This window comes from Narcine bancroftii, chromosome 9, assembly GCF_036971445.1.
Source record: "Narcine bancroftii isolate sNarBan1 chromosome 9, sNarBan1.hap1, whole genome shotgun sequence".
NCBI lineage: Eukaryota > Metazoa > Chordata > Chondrichthyes > Torpediniformes > Narcinidae > Narcine > Narcine bancroftii.
In genome coordinates this window covers 93,190,278-93,212,993 of record NC_091477.1, presented here as the reverse complement: position 1 = coordinate 93,212,993, position 22,716 = coordinate 93,190,278, and the positions used below count along the sequence as shown (strand labels likewise).

General features: G+C 39.6%; 1 protein-coding gene across 1 annotated transcript in view; it reads left to right on the top strand.

Annotated features, from left to right (window-relative positions):
* Window positions 1–18,762, top strand: part of LOC138743582 (cilia- and flagella-associated protein 337-like) — a 46,618-nt gene extending 27,856 nt beyond the window's left edge. Inside the window, exons 14-19 of the mRNA XM_069899099.1 lie at window positions 709–906; window positions 2,042–2,205; window positions 7,579–7,688; window positions 9,215–9,361; window positions 12,628–12,775; window positions 18,357–18,762. Of these exons, the coding sequence (XP_069755200.1) occupies window positions 709–906; window positions 2,042–2,205; window positions 7,579–7,688; window positions 9,215–9,361; window positions 12,628–12,775; window positions 18,357–18,438 (849 nt within the window). The 3' untranslated portion in view covers window positions 18,439–18,762. The remainder of the gene's footprint in view (window positions 1–708; window positions 907–2,041; window positions 2,206–7,578; window positions 7,689–9,214; window positions 9,362–12,627; window positions 12,776–18,356) is intronic.
* The last annotated feature ends 3,954 nt before the right edge of the window (window positions 18,763–22,716 follow it).

Sequence of the window (22,716 nt, the reverse complement as noted above, 5' to 3'; positions counted from 1 at the left end):
AATGTTTCAATGTGATTCCCCCCTCATTCTCTTAAATTCCAACGAGTATAGGCCAAGACCTGTCAAACTCTCCTCATATGATGACCCTTTTATTCCTTGTGAACATCCTCTAAACTCTTTCCAACGATAGCGTTTCCTTTTTACCAAAACTGCTCACAATACTCCAAGTGAGGACACACCAATGTCTTATAAAGCCTCAACATCACGTCCCTGCTCTTGTATTCTATTCCTTGAAATAAATGCCAGCATTGCATTTGCCTTCTTCACCACCAACTCAACATTCAAGTTTACTTTCAGGAGGACTTCCAGGTCCCTTTGCATCTGGGTATTTTCAATTTTCTCCCCATTTAGAATATAGTTTGCCCATTTATTTTTTTCTACCAAAGTGCATGAATGTACAGTTTTCAACATTGTATTTTATTTGCCACCTCTCTGTCCATTCTCCTAATTTGTCGAAGTCCGTCTGTTTTCTCAACACAACCTACTCCCCCACCTATCTTATTAAGGGTAAGAGATGTCATATTATTTAATGTACAACTTCAATCTCATATCATAATCTTGATTATGATGTTCCATTCCACCAGAAGTTGACTAAAAATGTAGTTTTATTTCAATTTGCAGAAAACAAGCCAGAAATAACACCATTCTGATAATGAAAAGAACATCATTGTTATTAACTTGTGTAACCTGTGTTATGTTTCTGATTAGGACTACTGCTTAAATTGCAGCGATGTGGTCATTACTCAACCTCCACCAATGGTGGCTGCCACACAACCCCATTCAGATTGCATCAATCACCTTGAAACTTGTGTGCAGGCTGGCCATTTGTTAATTCTCTCTGCTTCAGCTGACTGCAGTGTTGTTTTAAGTGACATTTCTGGATCTGTGATTGGTGTTTTTGGCCAGGTACTGATTTTTGTTTCCCATTCTCAAATTAGTTGCATGCAGATAGATTAAGAAACAAATTCTATTCTGTTACCTTCATTGCAATTGATACAAAAATGCAAAACAATACAGGAAGTCTCGAACATTTATGATGGCCACAATCATCTCCAGATTTGTGTTCTTGCAATGTTTTGCTTTACTGAGGTGAACATTTTCTCAACATTTTGAACTGTGTGATGCGACAAACATCAGAATATCAGTCAATTGATCAAAACTTTCTTAAAAGTTATGGAATTTTTATTTTAAATTGTAAAATCTTTGACATCTTTCAACTGTAAATTAATGATAACAGTATTTTTGTTATTTTGACAAAATACCACATGGCCAGTTTACTTATAAAATAAAGGCAGGTGGACCAAGAAGGCAGCGGTAACTTCAAGTTCTTGTTTTAGTTACCTGGGAAGAAGCATTCTTTGGAAGCCCCAGGGATTGATAATTAGGCCATTGTTTATCGATCATATAAAAGTGAATTTAAAATGGAAATAGAATTTCCATTCTGGGCAGTAGCAGAACACTCTTACAGCACCAGAGATTAAAACCAAGATTCAAATCCCACACTGTCTGTAAGGAGCTTGAACATTCTCCCATGTCTGCATGGGTTTTCCACTGGTTTCCAGTTTCCTTCCACCATTCAAAACATACTGAGGGTTATAGGTCAATTGGGTAGTACAGGCTTGTGGGCTGAAAGGGCCTGTTACCATGCTGTATGTCTAAACTTTTTAAAAAAAATTCTAAGTTTCTGCTCAATACGAAAGTTGGTAAGATAATGTTTGGCAAGAAGATAGCAGCAAAAATAAATCAGGAGAACAGAATTCTGAGAAGCAAGGACAGCCGGATGATGTTTTAGATGAAGGAAAGTATAAATTTGAACAGAACTTTCAGGTTAGCTATATATTTTTAATTCTTGAATGCCTTCATATTGGATATTAATAAATTGTACTTAAAATATTATTTTCCATGGTGCTAAATTGTAAAGGTTACTGAAAGATCAAGGAAAATTAAATAAAATTTTTTGATCGTTTGAATATAAATTGATTTAATCCTAATTTGCAATCATACTTAAACTAAAGGATCTAATTTGAAGCTTTGAATTTAGGATGAACATTGGCAAATTGGCAAGTGTTCACCTCCTTCCATAATAAAGTTACCACCCAAAAAGGAGAAGATACCAAGTCAGAAACTCATGAGAAGTAAAGAATGTCTGTCAATTCCCAAACTCACAGTCCCTATTACTGAGGATAAAATTGATCCAAATAGCAGGTGAGTTCATTATAACAAAAATATTTTCTGGAGAGAGAATTGATGCAGAAAAAGTAATTTATCTGTTGGACATGGGGTTAGGTTTGCCTGCAGCTGACGTGGACATTTACCCCCTCCATAAATCTTTGTCCGCGAAGCCAAGCCAAAGAAGAAGAAACTTGAACTGGAATTTGGTTCCCAGGTATTTAAGTCTGTTTATTTATCATCTGATTGCACAACTAACAGACCCCAAACACACATACACATATAACACCCATGTTTTTTCTTTGGCTTGGCTTCGCGGACGAAGATTTGTGGAGGGGGTAAATGTCCACGTCAGCTGCAGGCTCGTTTGTGGCTGACAAGTCCGATGCGGGACAGGCAGACATGGTTGCAGCGGTTGCAGGGGAAAATTGGTTGGTTGGGGTTGGGTGTTGGGTTTTTCCTCCTTTGCCTTTTGTCAGTGAGGTGGGCTCTGCGGTCTTCTTCAAAGGAGGTTGCTGCCCGCCAAACTGTGAGGTGCCAAGATGCACGGTTTGAGGCGATATCAGCCCACTGGCGGTGGTCAATGTGGCAGGCACCAAGAGATTTCTTTAGGCAGTCCTTGTACCTTTTCTTTAGTGCACCTCTGTCACGGTGGCCAGTGGAGAGCTCGCCATATAACACGATCTTGGGAAGGCGACGGTCCTCCATTCTGGAGACGTGATCCACCCAGCGCAGCTGGATCTTCAGCAGCGTGGACTCGATGCTGTCGACCTCTGCCATCTCGAGTACTTTGTTAGGGATGAAAGCGCTCCAATCAATGTTGAGGATGGAGCGGAGACAACGCTGGTGGAAGCGTTCTAGGAGCAGTAGGTGATGCTGGTAGAGGACCCATGATTCGGAGCCAAACAGGAGTGTGGGTATGACAACGGCTCTGTATACACTTATCTTTGTGAGGTTTTTCAGTTGGTTGTTTTTCCAGACTCTTTTGTGTAGTCTTCCAAAGGCTCTATTTGCCTTGGCGAGTCTGTTGTCTATCTCGTTGTCGATCCTTGCATCTGATGAAATGGTGCAGCCAAGATAGGTAAACTGGTTGACCGTTTTGAGTTTTGTGTGCCCGATGGAGATGTGGTGGGGCTGGTAGTCATGGTGGGGAGCTGGCTGATGGAGGACCTCAGTTTTCTTCAGGCTGACTTCCAGGCCAAACATTTGCCAGACAAACTGTATATATATGCATGCCAAGGCAAATAGCGCCTTTGGAAGACTACACAAAAGAGTCTGGAAAAACAACCACCTGAAGAAACACACAAAGATCAGCGTGTACAGAGCCATTGTCATACCCACGCTCCTGTTCGTCTCCGAACCATGGGTCCTTTACCAGCATCACCTACGGATCCTAGAACGCTTCCATCAGCGCTGTCTCCGCTCCATCCTCAACATTCATTGGAATGACTTCATCACCAACATCGAAGTTCTCGAGCTGGCAGAGTCCGCAAGCATCGAATCCATGCTGCTGAAGACCCAACTGCTCTGGGTCGGTCACATCTCCAGAATGGAGGACCATCGCCTTCCCAAGATCGTGTTATATGGCGAGCTCTCCACTGGTCATTGAGACAGAGGTGCACCAAAGAAGAGGTACAAGGACTGCCTAAAGAAATCTCTTGGTGCCTGCCACATTGACCACCGCCAGTGGGCTGATCTCGCCTCCAACCGTGCATCTTGCCACCTCACAGTTCGGCGGGCAGCAACCTCCTTTGAAGAAGACCGCAGAGCCCACCTCACTGACAAAAGACAAAGGAGGAAAAACCCAACACCCAACCCCAACCCACCAATTTTCCCTTGCAACCGCTGCAACCGTGCCTGCCTGTCCCGCATTGGACTTGTCAGTCACCAACGAGCTTGCAGCAGACGTGGACATACCCCTCCATAAATCTTCATCCGTGAAGCCAAGCCAAAGATTCTGGTTTGCCTTGCATTATCCAGCCTGATGTTAAATATTCATGAACTGTTAATTCATGGATTAGTCAAAAAAAATTCTTGGAAGCTTGGAGTTTGATAGCCAATAAATCCCAAAAATCTTGTGTTCGACATCTTGGGTTGAAAGAGTGGCTTTAGAACTAGAGGATACTTTGAATATTTTCCAAGATTTTGTAATCTTGAATTATTTCTGTGAATTGGAGAGTAATACAGTAAAATCCCCAATGTCCAGCATTCAATCAACTGGAAATTCAGACAACCTGCAAAAAAAATTGAAGAAATAAAAAAAAATGTTTTTGAAAAAATAAATAAGAATAAATTTTTAAATAAAAGTTTAAAAATTATGATAGTAAATGTTTTCTGAAGCAACACTCAACCCCTTGGGAGCAAATATTCAGATAGCGGAGCTCCCCGGTCGTGCCCTGCCTGCAGCAGCTGTTGGATGAAGAGCCACCCAGTGCTGCTCACTGCTGGGGCGACTCTCCCAAAGTGTCTCCCTATCCCTGCTTTTTGAGTTTTTAATTTTTATTAGTATATTATTAAGTATACCTGTATTAGTAATGCTTTATCTGTAAGCTTGGGAGAGGGGAGGTTAATTATGATGGCAGAATGGTTAGCGTAGCAGCTAGTGCAACTCTATTATAGTGCCAGCAACTGGGGTTCAAATTTAAAGGAAAGTGCGCTGAGGGCCTGACTGGGAGGGGTCCGGTTGTGCTGAAGGCTTAATCAGGACACTAGCAGGAGGTAAGATATGCTGTCAGTGGGGGGAAGGTGCGCCGAGTGCCCGACTGGGACACTGGCATAGAAGTCAATCTGGTTGCCAAGGGTCTGACTGGGACACCAAGATTAAGAGCTGGTTGATGCCGCTCACCGGTGGGACAACTCTCCCAGAATGTCTCCCTTTCTCTGCATTGCAAGAGTCAATAGGTTGTTAGTATTAGATATATTGGTAAGGCTTTATCTGTAAACTTGGGGGAAGAGGGGGTTAATTATGATGGCAACACAGTTGGTGCTGTGGTTAATGTAATACTGACACAGCGCCTGTGACCAGGGTTCAAATTGAAATGTTGTAATTTACCAGAATTACCTGATTAAAGTGGTTTACATAATTAAAGACTAAAATGCTGATTTTTTTTTTTCAAATTACTTTACATTTTGCACTGTCTTTTAAACGGTGTATTCTTAATACAGGTGTATTAGTTAGGCATTGGAAGAGTGATTTTTGGACAATCAGAAAATTTGCATTTCTGGCATCCGTGATCCTCATTGATGCCCGATAATGAGGACCTTATTGTATTAGTCCATTATTTATGAAGCAAAATAGAAAATGGGGAACTAGTTAGCTTAACATTAATTGTGGGGACAATATTGGAATTTGCAATTAAGAATTTAATAATGGAAAAGCTATGGAAAATAATAGGATGCGGTCAAATCAACTTGGATTTATGAAATAAAAGTCATATTTGATTAACCTGATGGAGTTCTTTGAGGATTTAATAGAATAGGTAAGAATGAGCCAGTGTGTTCTGGAAGATTTTCAATAAGGTCCCACACAGGAGGTTGATTGGCAAGGATGGAGCTTGTTGAATTGGGGTTAATGTGTTGACATGGATTGAGCACTGGTTTTTTTGAACAGAAGGCAAACACTGGGAATAAACAGATCATTCATAAATTGGCAGGCTGTGATAAGTACTTCAGGAATTGGAGCTGGCCTCAGCTTTCCACAATCTACATCAATAGTTTGGATGAAAGAGCAAAAGTGTAATATTTCATTGTTTGCTAATAATCACTAGGTGTGATTATAAATTCAAAGGAAGATATAAAAAGGCTTGAAGATCTTAAGGACACAATAGATGATATGTAACATGGGAAAATGAGTTTATCCACTTTAGTACTCATAACAAAAAAGGTCTCTGTTAATAGCTGAGAGATTGGATGGTGGTTCTTGTATACAAATCATCTAGCCCTAACCCTAACCCGAGTAATTAGAAGGGCAAATAGCATATTTTCCTTTATTATGAGAGGGTAACAGGAATAAGGAAGTCTTGTTGGATTTTGGTTAGACCACACTTGGATATATTTAGAGTATTGTTTCCTTACTGAAAAAGGTGTAGTTGCCATAGAGAGAGTGCATAAAGCTTATTTTTTCTGGTTCCAGGAATGGAGGTTTTGCTGTACAAGGAGACATTGAATAGACAGGGCACTATTCTTTAGAGTTTAGAAGACATGAGAAGATCTAATTGTAAATCAGATCAGGACCTCCACAGTGCTAATCTCAGGATTATTGCCTTTGCCACATGCCAGTGAAGGCAAAAATAGCGATATCAGGCACATAAATGCATGGCTGAGAAACTGGTGTGGGGGTAGGGCTTCCGATTCTTTTGGGGAACCCGAAGGGGACCAAATCCTGGTGGGCAGGTTTAGCTATTTGGGAGGTTTTAAACTAATTTTGCAGGGGGATGAGAACCAGAGTGTTAGGGCTGAAGCAGGGGGAAACAGGAATAAAGTGAAGATAGTGTGCAACGAGGATGAAAGGCAGGTGATGAGACAAAATAATGGCCAGAGGGATGACAGAGACACGGTACATTCAAAAACTGGTCTTAAGGACGCAGCATTAGAAACAAGATTGATGATCTTGCTGTGCAACTAGAGTTTGGAGGGTATGATACTGTGGCTAAAGGATGGATATCATTGGGAGCTGAACATCCAAGGATGCACAGTGTATAACAATGATAGGCAGGGAAGGTAGAGGGGGTGGTAGGGCTCTGCTCAGAAGCAACAATATTAAATCATCTGAAAGAAGGGATATAGGAATAGAAGAGGTAGAATTCTTGTGAGTTGAGTTAAGGAATGGTAAAGGTAAAAGGACCGCAGCTGGGATGTGGATTACAAAATGCAACTGGAAATAGATAAGGCATGTCAGAAGGACAGCATTACAATAATTATGGGGGAATTTTAACATCAGGGTCAGTGCCAGAATGAGTGTTAGAGGGGGGCATTAGGGTAACCCGGGGTGTGGGGGCATAATTCGACTGTCGTAAACTCGCTCAGCAGGGTGGGGGTTTGCTGGTGGCCTATCTACCGCATGGACATAAACCGTTTTGGAATAAGGCATAGCCACATACTACTGAAATTAACAAGAGGTTTCATCACTTAGAGACCAGTAAGCTTTTGGAATTATCCACCCCCCAGATGGCCATAGTGATCTTGAGATCTTCTTGTCATTAAAGAAACAATGTTAAAATAGAAGTCAGCCATGACTGCGATGAACGGTAAAGCAGATTCAAAGGACTGTGTAACCTACTGCTGCTTCTAATTCTGTTATATATTTAACCAAACTGAAAGGGATGGTATGGGTTGTTAATGATTTTTGAAGTAAACTATTAATTCTATTCTTAATCTGCTTCGTAGTATTTCAGCAATTTTATTTTTCAGAGAGAACATATGGAAAACTACAGTACTAGGCAAAACTTTTAGAGAAAGCAGAATCCAAAAAAGACCAAAACCTCAGCTCTGTACTTGGGACAAAATTCAAAACCCTATTGGTAAGACAATCTGTTGACACAGTCCTTTACCTTCATTATGTCTGTGATTAAATTTAAATTTAGACATACCACATGGTAACTGGTCATTTCGGCCATACTGCCAAATTTACACGCCCAATACGTTTCGAAAAAATGGGAGGAAACTGGAGTTTTCAGAGCAAAGCCATGCAGACTCAGAAAGAATGTATAAACTCCTTACAGACAGCATAGGATTCGGATCCCGGTCCCGATCGCTGGCACTGTAAAGGCGTTGTGCTGGCCGCTACGCCAACCATGTCGCTGATCTATCAGAATGTATTTGAACAGAAATAAACTTAATTCCCAATTAAAGTACAGGTTGAACCTCTTAAATCTGGTTCTCTGTGGTCCAGCACCTGCCATTGGTATAAACTCCTTACAGACAGCGTGTGATTCATGTGGTCCTGACGGCTGATGCTCTAAAGGCGTTGCGCTAACCGTGATTTGATTTATGATGTACTGGATTTGATCCTTTTAGCTCAGAAAATGGGTCTGATTGGGGCAGCTATTTTCTGTGCATTTCCAGCATTTTCTGTGGTCCAGCAACGGTCGGGTCCCAATGTTGCTGGATTAAAGAAGTTGAACCTGTAGTTTTGCTGAGCAAAAACTTTTTTAATATCATCCCAACAAGATGATGCAATCCTCAAATTCCTCACTTCTACTTGAACATTGTTGCAACAGTATGTCAAATTTGGCAATTTTTCAAGGAATTTAAAATAATCTACATATCATAAAAGTTTATTCAATTTCACAATTTTATTCAATGCATAAACAAAGGCTAAATGGAGTGTCATTTATTAATAATTTATTGCTTCAAATCTCTTAATGGATAAGAAATGTTGAGATGACCCGCATTACTGCCATTAAGGGAATGAAAAAATTACACCAATGAGGCATTGCAATTGGGGAAAAAGAATTGACCCAAATTTAATCTATACACTTTGCAAGTTTGTCAGTAAAAATTCCAAATCACCTGAAGTGGGGGAAAAAAAACCCAGGATTTTTATGTGACATCTTTATGTGAAAGAATAACATTTTATTGTGAATCTGTGTAACTGGATTGCTTTCATGAGTAGAAACAAATCCATCGCTAATTCTAAGTCTGATTAGGATGTAATACAATATAGACAGAAGCACAGATATTATGTTGACTTTTAATTCTCATACCCTTGCTTTACTTTAGTATCTCAATAATATCTTTAATATTAGTAGCAGAATGACAATGTTTCAAGCATTCTTAAGATTATGACAGAAGATGCTATAATAACAGAAGCAATGTTTCAGGTCATTAGCTTTTCTTCTGAACTCACAAATTTTACTGACAAAACTGCTGAAAAAGTTGAGCATTTGCTGTTTTTAATTTCAGATTTTGAATATCTACTGCATCCCTCTTCTGTGTAATTGTTTTAATACTTCATGCAATAATGTTTACGGTGATGTGTTTGTGGTATTGTACATCTTTATATTAAAACATTTGATCATATTCTTACCTTTGCATCCATTTACAGGAACGTTTAGTTCTCTGCATATGGAAGATTTAGAGAAAATCATTGATGTACCGAAACCAGATGTTCTGCAAGACCCAAAAAAATACTTTGATGGAATGACAGAGGAGGGTTATAATGAAAGACAGATACTCCCTACATTGGCTGAAAGTAAGCAGCTGATTCCAATTTAGCCTTTCACTTGTTTCAAATGCAAGTTGAAAGTCTGAGTTGATCAAGTTGAGAAGTTATTTGCCAAGTCTTAAGTGGCAAAATTAAACATTTAGGGAAAATACAATGATGTGTGTGAAATTGGTGATAATAAATCAGTTGGTGCTTTACATTTAAGGAAACTGATGTTGAAAATTTAAAAAAAAAACATATTTGAGTTGTGTGTTTAGCTATGTTAATGCTCTTTGATTTAATGCTTAATTCAGAATATGTTACTTAACAAGTACAATAAATCATTAATTATTTCTCACACCTAATTTGAATGGAATCCTGATTGGGTGAACTAACGGTTGGCATAGCGATTAGCACAACACGATCGGGACCGGGGTTCGAATCCCATGCTGTCTGTAAGGAGTTTGTAGGTTCTCCCCGTGTCTGCATGGGTTTTCCCCAGGGGCTTGGGTTTCCTCCCACCTTTCAAAAAGGTACCGAGGTTGTAGGTTAATGGGGTGTAATTGGGCAGCACGGACTTGTGGGCACAAATGGCCTTTTACTGTGCTGTATGTCTACATTTAAAATTAAAAATGTGTTTCTCTCTCTCTCTCTCTCTTCCCTCCTTCTTAATGGTTTCTCCCTTTACTGTCTCTCCATCTTCCACACTTTCTGTCCTTTACTAGCATTGCAGTTACATAGCAAAGTGGTTCTAACTCTGATCTCTGAATGATTTGATTACTTTATGCTAGTACTCTTTTTGCTTCTCTATTATAGTAAAGTTAGTCTTGTTACTATAACATTACTTTCTAAGCTCACACAACCTGTATTCCTGTTTTGCTGAGCTACCATTATCTGTAACTGAGATATTAGTACACACTCAAGGCTATGTTTTTTGCCTCCTTTGTCTACAATTAATCTATCTGCAGGAAGTCTGGGTTTTCTGCTCTCCTATTTTTCTCAAGAGTGGCGATGAGGTAATTTAGCCCTCACTTGCCCTTAAACTGCACTTCTGAAGCACACTGGGCCACCAGAAGGTATAAATTGGTTTGAATAGTGTGACCAAGTGAATTACAACAAGATTTCTCTATTTCATTTCCCTTACAAAAAAGCAAAGTTTTCCCTTCTTAATTACATGTTTTTACCTGTATTCTGTATTGATGCAACAAAGATTTTTTTTCTCTCTCCATTTAAGTGATGTTCCATTTTACTATTTTCTAATGTTGTACTAAAACTTTACACGCCGACTTATCCCACCCATATTTATTTTTCGGACTTGTTGTCCTCTCTCAATACTTTTCCAAAGCTATCTTTGTTATGTCAAAAAATTGAGTTTTGGTAAAGTAAGAGTGGCTTCATTCTCCTCTGTTAATTGCTGGGTGTCAAGTGTAGGTAACTGCCATTAAAGCCAAAGCCATATTAATTAACAGTTTAAGTTGGCGTACCAAAATAGCAATTAAAAAAAAAAATTTAGACATCCAGAACGGCTTCAGGCCATGAGTCCATGCTGCCCAATTAACCTACACCCCTGGTATGTTTCGAATGGTGGGAGGAAACTGGATCACCCGGGAAAAATATGCAGACACTGGGAGAACGTACAAACTCTTTAAAGACAGCACGGGATTCAAACCTCAGTCCCGATCGCCACCTATCAAGAAATCTTTTCAGATTTTTGTCACTTGCAAAGTTTATTGAAAATAATTGGAAGATTATGATGCTGAGGTTAATGTCTTTGAGCAAAAAAAAGTGTAATTTTTGACATTTTTTGGTCTGTAATAATGTGAAGTAATTGTGCTTCAGCTGTTAAAATAACAATGCTTTCTAACCCATCAGAATATAGAGGACAGGATAATATAGGGGTCCCAGCTACGCCTGTCTGTTTGTGGGTTTGTGGAGCAATTTATGCTGCAAGCCTACACAGGCAAGACTCCTCAACTCTTCCTCCGGTATACCAATGACTACATTGGGGCTGCCTCGTGCACCTGCGATGAATTTGTCAATTTCGTCCACTTTGCGGCCAATTTCCACCCCTATCTCAAACTCACCTGCTCCATCTCCGACAACACTCTCCCCTTTCTGGATCTCTTTGTCTCCATCTCGGGAGACAAGCTGACCACTGACATATATTACAAACCTACTAACTCCCACAACTACCTCGATTACGCTTCTTCACACCCTGTCCCCTGCAAGGATTCTATCACCTTCTCTCAATTTCTCTGTCTCCACCTCAGCTGGACCCAAAATAAGGTCTTACAGTCTGGATCTTCTGAAATGTCTACCATTTTCCACGAACATGGCTTGATCTCCACCACCACCACCACCACCACCACCACCAACTCAGCTCTCACTTCCTCCGTTTTGGCTTATCTGCCCTGGCCCCTCTCCCCAGACTATAACAAACATTTGCTCTTATTGGAAAGATGTTTACTGCATGAAAAGTATTGTCTTAGCAAAGCTCTTTAGATAAAACAGAACTGTATGAATTATTCATAATGTCAGGATTTATCTATTGACTGGCTGTAACAGGAATGCTGTCACTGTAGCAGACTCGGGAGAGTGGAGACACAGCACTGCTCTAAAGGGTTTAACTGCCCAGTCCTAAAGCCAGCTGCTCTGTACAGGCTTTAAATGGCCTGTTAAAGGAACCGACCATGTTTGTAAGTAAAATCCTGCAACCACAGGGCTCTGTGTGCAAGATGCTGGGGCCTGTGCTTGGCAGTGGCTACTTGGGGGTTTCAGGGAGCAGCGGTCTGGCACAGGGCACCAGAGAAGGAAAGAACACTTCCTATTGAGAAGGAGAAGCAGAGGAGACTACCCTACAGGGAAAGTGACCATGGCAGCGGACCAGTGGCTGAGGGACTGGATGCAGGCTGTGAGCAGCTCGCTGTCGGGGGACCTGCATGGGCTGAGGGGTTCTGGAGACTAGCTCATGGGAGCCACGTATTGGGACTGGGATTTGAGAAGGTGCTGAGGGCAAGAAGGACTCCCAAAGGGTGTCTGGCACTGAAAGTTTCCTGGATGAATTTTCGATGAATTGAATGGGAGTGTCTGTCGGTGCTGAGACTGTGGGAGTGCTGGAGGTGAATCTATGGGCACTGGGTGATTCTGAAGGGATTCTCTTTTGCTTCTCTTTCTCTCATACTGTAAGGGATACAGGCAACAGAAGGCAATTTTGTGTAATATCACGTTATGTACTACACATGACAATTAAGGAATCTTGAATTTATAGAGCTTTATATTATTAAAAAATTGATTAACCGTAATTTTAATTATAGTGACTGCACTAAAAGTGGCTTTTGATGAGAAAAGCCTGTTTCCTAAAGAAATGCTGGATAAAGAAGACAAAATAAAGCTTTTTCATGAGGATGACTTAAATGTTAGAAAAATAACAGCAAACAAGAAATCCTCCAGAGTGAAACCAAGGTTGGTAAAGCATGATGCTACGACACACACAAGTTCAGTAAGTCCACATCAGTTATACACCCAAGAGATTGCAAATCCATTATGAACATTTAACTAATATCAACAATTCAAACTCTTTCATCTTTACGTCAACCATGAAGTCATTTCTCCTAATGATTTTTAAATCCTTTTTTTTTTACAGAGAATTTTAACCCTTAATTTGAATGATGAGTTGCTTTTCTCAAACAAATATAGCTCAGAATTTATCTGCAAACTGTTATTGGAATAATGTGATATTAATCAGTCTGTCGTAGTATTCCACATGTTGTGGGGAGGAAAGCAGTGTTAAATTTGGGTGGGAAAAGGTGATGGGCAAAATAAAATAAGGTAAGCACAAGAGCTCACATCTAGTTTTCCCTTGTGGAAGTTAATGGTTTGGAGATTTCCATAGGGCATAATATAGTGGCGATTGGGAGTTGGTGATCCTCCTGACCACGAGAGGGAGTCGAAGATACATGTCCCACCTTGGAGTAGATGCAAATTGGATGCCCCATGAGGTCATGAATGGTAACAAAACGTAATTAATACAAAAGAACCCGTTTCTTTATTACGATAAAATAAACATCTCATGGTACCAGGAGTGGGGGATCAGCAGAAGACCTGGAAAGTGTGAAACTGTGAATTGGACTGGGAATGTCAACTATGAGTGGCAGTTGTTCAAGCGATTCATGCTGTACCTGCAAGCCATTGGACTTGATGGCAAACTGGATGCACGGAAGATTGCACTGTTAATTACCGTGGTGGGACCTTAAGCACTGGAAGTTTTCAAATCACTTTTTTCTGAGGTAGATGAGGATAAGTTCGACAAGATTATCGAGATGTTTGATAACACTGCTCACCAAAGTAAAATGAAGCATTCGTGAGGGGTGTGTTTATGTGTGCCCTCTGGACACACATAAACAGAATGAGATCTAGGAAACAACAAAAAAAATGGAGAGACCTTCAATTGTAAATGATGTGGCACTCAACATGCACCAAAATAATACCCAGCCTATGGAAAAATCTGTAACAAGTGCAAAGGTCAGAATCACAATACTTTTTTTCCTCAGGGAAACAAAACAGAAGTGAAAATATGCACACAATAGAAGAGACTCCCTCAGTGATGGATTCTTCGTGGGGATGATAGCTCAGGAAGGTTTCAAACCAGCAGACACTGAACAGCCAAGCATGAACAGAGTTGAGCAGGACAAGTGGATGGTGCAATTGCATGCAAATGGAACAGATCTTCCTTTCAAGTTGGACACATGGACAAAGGCCAATTTGATCTGTGAGCACAGCATCAAGGCAATATTCTGTTCACCTCAAAGCCAACAATGGACAGCATATTGACATGAAAGGTACATGTGGACTTGGGGTGAAAATTAAAGGTAAAGGGCACCACCTTGTGTTTGCAGTAGTCCAGATGGATATGACTCACTGCTTGGTGACAAAGCTTGTGAAAACATTAATAGCAGTCAAAGATATCTTTTGGTTTTGATGACATTTGGGGTCCTTTTATAGTTTACTTTCATAATTGGAATGATCAAAGTTCAGAGCTACAGTAAATGGGGATGTTTTGTCGAATCTCCGGAGGCTGTTGCTTGATTTCAAGTCTGCTTGAATACCATTTTCAACCTTGGTTGATGGATTGGGTTAGATCTTTATAATCAACCTTTTTTCTTTTTCTTTCCTTTTCTTTTTTTTAACTATTCACAATATGTTTAGATTGGAATATGAGTCCATGTGTTATTATTTCTAAATGATATGATACCAATCTAAATGTATATTATATTTAATTTGTATGGACATAATGATTGGTTGTATGACAAAATGCAATAAAAATAATTTTAAAAGAAAGAACACTTGGGCCTAGTCAAGAAAGCCAGAGGTATACAATCCAGTGATCATTGGGGGATCAGAGGTGGAGAGGGTGAGCAAATTTTTTAGTTATTGGGAGTCACTATCTCAGATGACCCAACACACCAATGCCATCGTGAAGAAATCACATCAGTGCCTCTACTTCCTCAGGAGTTGGCAGAAGTTTGGAATGTCACCAGAAACCCTGGGAAATTTCTATAGAGATGAGGTGGAAAGTGTGCTGACTGATTGCATCCCTGACTGGTATGCAGACACCAATATCCCTGAGCGTAAAGCCCTCCAAAGGGGAGTTGACGCAGCCCAGGATATCACAGCAAAACCCTCCCCACTAATTGGTACATCTACAGGGAATGCTGCCGTCGGAGAGCAGCAGCAATTATCAAAGACTCACACCACCCAGCACATGCTGCTACCATCAGGAAAGAGGTATAGGTGCCACAAGACTCGCACACCTAGGTTCAGGAACGGCTGCTACCCCTTCACCATCAGACTGCTCAACCACAAACTCAATCAGAGACTCATTTAAGGACTCTTGTGCACTTTACTGATTTTCTTTTTTACTATGTACAGTTTTTTGTACTTACAATTAATCATAATTCTTGCGCACCTACAGAATAAAAGAATTTTGTGATTATATGTGATGTCGTGTATGTAATCTGACAATAAATCTGAAATCTGAGGGTGTACCGCATTAACAGCGCCAATGCACAGAACAGCGCAGAGGAAATACTGAATCAATTTCCAGACAACTTCAAGGGGTTTGGTGTTCTATTATTCACCTGTAAGATACAGTTAAAGGAGGACGCACAACCATTATGCATGCCCTGAGGTGGGTTCCAGTGCCACTAACAAAAAAAGCTCAAGCAGAAACTTGACTGAATGCCATCACTAGGGGTCATAAAGAAAGTGGAGTATTCCACAGAATGGGTGAATTCAATGGTGTGTGTCAAAAAGAAGAACAGTGACCTATATACTTATGTACATGGGCCAAAAAGACTTGATTGCCAGTATTAAGAGGGAACATTATCAGATTCCAATCAGAGATGAAATTACAAGTGAGATGGCCGATGCAAAGTTTTTCACTAAATTGGATGCATCTCATGGAGTTAAGATACACTCCAAATCAAACAAGTGTAGTCTGTTGAGAACGTGAATTAAAAACAAATTGGTTTCACTGGCAAGTGTAATGGAAGATTTAAACCATGTTTTTCACTCTTTCAGCCTTTGCTTCTACAAGGCTGAGAACCTGCTTGTTTTTTAGAATCAGCAGACATAAGCTAAATTTCACCGAGGGGCCAGAGATGCAGTTATCTGACGAAAGGACATCTGTGTACCAAGAACATTTAATCTTCCTGCTTGTTTTGGTCACAGACTGTCAGAGGCCTAACCTTGATGCAAAATAGACCATTGTATTCAAAGTGATAAGCTGAAAATTACGTTATTCGATAGAAGCCTAGGCATGCTAGCTTGCTCGCTTATCTTTCTTACTGTGCTGGGAATAGGTGCTTGGGTAAGCAGTTTTTGGGTAATATAAGCCATGGTCCCACTGCTGAAGTTTGAGACTCTCCAAGAGGTGGCAACATCTCTCAGCAAGAAGAAGAACTTCTAGAGTCCAGCTAATGTCCCGGTCGAGGGAGGTGGAGAAGCTGCTACCGGCGCCCCAACAACCTACTACAAGTGTGCAGTTGTTGCCTCGCTTCAGCAGATGGGATCAGTCCAGGCGTTGATAAGTATAATTGGGAAGGGCTAGCATATTGTAGTTTGAAATCAGCTTTTGAATTTGTAATAAACATTTGTATAAACTGAACTGCTCTCGGCATGTGTGTCTATTTTCTTTCGGTAGCTGAAACACTGTGTGACCAATCTAAAACGAACAAAGTGAGAGGTACAAGTTTACCCAGGACAGCAAGGCTGGCATTTATTGGCCGTAATGAGTTGCCCTTCAGGAGAAAGTCTACTTAGATTGTTATTGTTTGCATGATGAAGTTGTTCCACAATATTGATTCCATGAGACTGAAGGAATAGTGACTTTTTTTGAGCAAGGCAGTAGAAGGGAATGGGAGGAAGAGCAAAATTGGGAAAAAAGCAAAAGGAAAAGCTAAATTAAATTAGTGAAAAGAAAATGGAGGAAGTGAACAGAGATGAATGGTGAGTTTGACTAGGGAAAAGAGTTAAAAGGTCAGGGAATTCAGAGTTAGAGCTACTTTATTTGATAAGATGACAAAGCCAGAAGTGAAGGCTCGAAGTCATTGTAGAGTGGGAAGTTTGTAAAATATCTTCAGAGGGAGCCAGTTCCTACAAAGGCCAATACATTTCAAGGGAGAGTTGCAACAATATTTACTTGGTCAACATGAAAATGACTGCAAGAACCTTTACCTGGTTCTCCAACAACAGTACTGTCAATTGTACACAGAGGCAGCTCCTCAAAAAAGCTCAAAAATTAAATGGTCTTTCAGGTAAATGACAAAAATGGTTTTGCATTAAATTTATGAAAATAATTGCTAAATAATTGACTGACATATAATTAGAAAATAATTTTTAATATTTTTGCAAATATTTAAAGAACCATATTGTGTACAGTGGATGGATTAATACCATAGGCATGAATTGCTGGAAAATGCAAGCAATTCTATGTTGACCTTCAAATATTTACTCTGCTGGTGCCAGGAATTTTACTTGAATGTGGAAGTCCTGATCTCATAATCTTCTCTTCCCTATTTGGTCTTGCTAAATGCCTGCTGAAGTTGGAATCCTTGATGGACTGCAATTGCGATGGGGAAATATACCTATTAAACTGGGAACACTGAGTTCATTCATTCAATGGAAAGAAATGGCTATGAGGGACAGTGGTCATTTTTTGAGTTGGGCTCATTAAAAGTTTTTGCTTTTAATCTTATTACAACAAAAATTTTAAAGCACATTCAATGAACAGATTATTTAATTGTCTCATTGATGTGTAATAGTCTTTGAATGTTTCTAAATGTCAGGGATATCCAGATGTTGTTGCAAACTCTGATAAACCTAGAGGCACAGCTGAACCAAATGTTTGGGATCTTCCTGTTGTTTTTGTATTTGGAGATTGTTCTATCAAATTTCTCCATACAACATATCATGCACGGCCCTGCCACCACACATGTTCTTCCCATTTCAGATCAGAGCACCTTCAGACAGCATGTCAGCTCCAGCAGAAAGGATATGGTTAGCATGTTGGTAGCTATGAATGTGGGTAACTTTTCATTGTGAGCATGTTCCAGCCTTATTATTTAAACAATTATTTATTGTCATGAAGCCACTTTAATTGTAATAATAAACTTTATCAACTTGGTTACCTTAAACCTGGCAGGAAATATTTTAAATATTTTTTTAAACTATCAAATTACAGTTTAAATGTTGATTCATTATATTTGCTGATTGCATATGTGTTTCTCCAGAACCTCAAATTAGTAAATTGAGCACAGTTTTGGGTACAGTTTACTCAAAATGCCCTCAAAATTAAAAAAAAATGTTGTTCTTGGTCTTGGCATTGGAGATTATCCAGTATTTTTAATGAGAATAAAGTACGAATTAAATAAGCCTAGCAATTTGCAAGTGTAAACATTCAAAATGTTGAATTAGAAAAACAATAAATTCTCATCCTTTTTGCAGTGACAATAAAATTAATTTGAAATCTGATTTTTCATAACAGAGACTGGAGAACGCCACCAAGTCCAAATCTTGAAAACAGTGATTTATATATCCAGAAGAATTTAAAGCAATCTGTTTCTTAAATTGTACAGCATTGAACATAACTATTAGTGGATGAATTAAAATAATTGAAATAAGCTTCATCAATCAATTCATGTAAAATAAAATATTGTTATTTTCTATTTTGCTTTTAAGCAAAATTAACAATAAATGGTGATAAATAAATAATCGGGCATTTCCTTAATATAATAACCTGTTAAAGAAAAATAACAAAAAAAATGCAAACTTTCCATTTGCCTGTACAAACCATCCTCAGGTTATGGACCTACAACCTATAGACACCAGTTTCTAAAAATGAGAACCCATAATATTATTAAGTTTAAAAAATCTTATCTATGTTCATTCATGTGCCCGGCAGAACTAGTTTCCTCTCCCTCTCCACTTTTAGTAATTGTTCTATTCAATCATGTGCTTTAGATGCCATTCATTACAATTCAGTGAAGTTAAGGTGATTTTGGTGTATTTTCAGATTTTTGGTCTAAATTGATGGAAGGACATCTTTTTTTAAAAAAAAGAATCTGTTCATTACCTGGGGAACATCCTAATTAGAATATTAAGATGTACTCTTGGCTAAGATCTATCTAGGGGAAAAAAAACTGGTATTCAAAATGCAGATTTTCTACTCTAAAATGTAGAATATTCTATATGCCTTCTATGTTATTTTATTAATTTCATTCTGATTTTCTCTATTTAAAAATTGAATCAGTCTTTTATAAGCCATGCAAAATTTAAAATTTTTACCGGAAGAAATATTCTCTCACTCTCAAAGAGGGGGAAGGAATATTTTCTTGATTTGAAAGGAAAGGCTTCTAGAGTCTCAAGCTGAAGTCTGATCATTTAAAAAGTCTTTCCGATTAAGATTAAGAACACTCTTAATTATCTTTTATTAATAACTCAATTTGATTTTTTTTTCAAATGCTCAAAGCTATTTAAAATTAATATTGATATGTTCAGAAGATTTTTTTTATTTTAAAGTTTTTCTTGTTTAAGTACTTTTGTCTTTTATGTTTTAAATGTTTTGTAATATCTAGATTATGATTTAGCTGTTTTGGGATATCTAGATTATGATTTTGTGTCGTGAGCTAGGTTTGGCCAAAACATATTCAAGTTCAATTTTATTATCACTTGTATTGTGATATAGTGAAAAGTTTATTTTTCATGCTATCCCGCAAGTCAGTCCATACACAATTACAGCATTTGCATAGATAAGTTGGAACAGAGTTTAGGCAATATTATTTTATTTGTGTATAGTTTATTCAGGAATCTGATGGGGTGGGAAAGATACTGACATTGAATCTTGTGGTGTAGATTTTCACACTCGTAAATCTTCTCATCAGGATTAGGAAGAGAGTGTATGACCAAGGTGGGATAACTCCTTTCATATTTTCGCTGCTTTTCCAAGGCAGCAGGAAGTGTAGATAGAGTCATGGAGGGGAGGGACATTTATGTGATAGTAAAACCATAGAACACTGCAGCACAGAAAACAGGCTATATGGCCCTTCTAGTCTGTGCCAAAACATTATTCTGCTAGTCCCATTGACCTGCACCCAGACCTCTCCTATCTCTGTGTCTATCTAATTTATTCTTAAAACTGAAGATCGAGCCCACATTTACCATGTCAGATGGCAGCTCGTTCCACACTCCCACCACTCTCTGAGTAAAGAGTTCCCACTAATGTTCCTCCAAAGCCTTTCCCCTTTCATCCTAAAGCCATGTCCTCTCGTATTTATTTCTCCTAATCTTAAGTGAAAAGAACCTACTCACATTTATTCTGTCTATACTCCTCATAATTTTGTAAATCTCTATCAAATCTCCCCTCATTCTTCTACCCTCCAAGGAATAAAGTCCTAACCTGTTTAATCTTTCCCTGTAACTCAACTCTAAATGATCCAGCAACATCCTAGTAAATCTCTGCATTCTTTCTGCAACCAGAACTGCATACAATACTCCAAATTTGGCCTCACCAATGTCTTGTACATCCTCATCATAACATCCCAACTCCTACACTCATACATTGATTTATGAAGGCCAAGATGCCAAAAGCTTTCTGTACAACCCTGTCTACCTGTGACGTCACTTTCAGAGAATGATGTATCTGTATTCCCAGATCCTTTTGTTACTCCACACTCCGCAGTGCCCCACCATTTACTGTGCATGTCCTACCTTGGATTTTCCTTCCAAAATGCAAGATAATCTGTGATGCTCTTCATTATATCAAATAAAAAAATCTTTCACCAACCAAACTGTCAGTGCTCTTTGATTGCTGCAATATCTGTTCCAAATAATGTTGATGTAGGAAGTATAGCATTCGCTTAAACTCCAATTTTATCTGTGCAAATATTCCTAATTCTGTTTCTGTGGTCAAATGACATGGTAATGTTTGATATTAACTTGATCCATCAGTTAGGATTCAAAAATGTCACCATGATAATGTAATATCTGTTATGCGTAGAGCATTTGTGTTGGAGATCATCTGTGGCATTGATAGAATGAAACGTTGGTGCTACATGGCTGAGAACTCTCCTTACTTTGTGTAATAAAAAGTTTATCATAATTGTATTTACTGATGCTTTCCATGCATTTGGTTGTTGTGCAGTTGTTATAGCTAACTAAATACATATGGAAACGAGACTCAAAAATTCTAACAAAAATACATAGTAAATGCTGGAGGAACTCAGCTGGTCTCACGGCATTCATAGGTAAGGATCTATTACCAGGATTTCAGATCTGAGCCGTTCAAGGTATAGGCAAAAATCAGGCAGGAGTATAAATAAAGACTGGGAGAGAAAGGAAGAAGAATGGGAAGGGTGGGGGAAGTCCAGATCAACAAACCAAAGATGTTAATTGGATGAGAGGAAAGGTGAGAATTGATTTTGGCTCTGTGCAAGGGAACAGAAGGAAAAGGGAAGAGAGAGAGAGACAGACAGACAGACAGAACTAGAGGAAAGGAGACAAGCAGAGGAAGATTGTGGCGGGGTGGTGTTTAATAGAAACCGGAGAAGTCGATGTTGATGCCATCTCATTGAAGGTGCCCAGTCAGAACATTGAGATGGTTTTCAATCTGGTAGTGCATGAGACCATGGGCAGACACGTCAGCAAGGGAATTGAAAAGGGTGGCGACATTCTATTGCGACAGACAGAGTTGATGTGCTCAACAAAGCAATCTCCCATTCTGCACCCAGTCTCTCTGACGTAGAAGAACTGGATACGGTAGGTGACCCCTGCAGATTCACATGAAATATTGCCTCACTTGGAAGGACAGTATGGGATCCCTAATGGTGGTGGGGGAGGAGATGTGGCCGCAAGTGGAGCATCTTCTGCAGCCACAAGGGTAGGTGGCAAGGTGATGATTGGTGGGGGAGGGAGGACTGGACAAGGAAAACACAGAAGGAATGGTCCCTGTGGAAGGCAGAGAGGGAAATATGTGTCTGATGATGGAATCGTAGGAAATGGCAAAAGAGGATATATTGGACACTGAGGCTGGTTGGGTGGTAGGTGAGGTCAAGGGGAATCCTTGTTGTTTGTTGGGGTGGAGAGGTCTGGAACAGATGTGCAGGTAATGGAGGATATGCGGGTGAGGGCTGATTTGAAGGAGGACGACACTGATGCTTTGGCATGGAAGACATCGTCCTAAGTCCGGATGCAACTGAGATAGATGAATTAAGAGAAAGTAATGGAAACCTCGCAGGGGACAAGGTGTAAGGAGGAGTATTTAAAGTAGCTGTGTGTGTTTATAGAAGATATCTGTTGAGAATATGCATCCTGAGATGGAACTTGGCAGAAAGATGGCAGCAAAGTGGATAAAGTCGATGAGCTCATCATGGGTGCATGAAAGTGGGATGAGTTAAAGGAGAATTTATTGAAGGTGAGGACAAGTTCTGATAGATGGAGGAAGGTGGTGGTGGTGGAGGGGGACTGGTTGGGTCTATTATCGAGAAAGAAACAAAAGGCATTGAGGCCTTTGGTTTGGGGGATGGAGGTGTATAGTGATTGGATATCCGTGATAAACATGAGGGGATCAAGTTCAGGGAACTGGAGGTTGTGGAAGCAATGGAGAGTTTGTGAAGTATCCCGGATATAGGTGGGGAGGGGCTAGGCCCAAGGTATGTGAATTGAGGTATGCGAACACCAGTTCAGTGGGGCTGGAGAACATGGAAACAATCGGTCTGTCATGAAAATTGGGTTTGTGCGTCTTGGGTAGGAGGTAGAAATGGGTAGTGTGGGGTTGGGAAACAATAAGCTTAGAGGCCGTGCTAAGGAGATGTCTGGAAGTGATTAGTTAAGAGATAATATGTGATAGA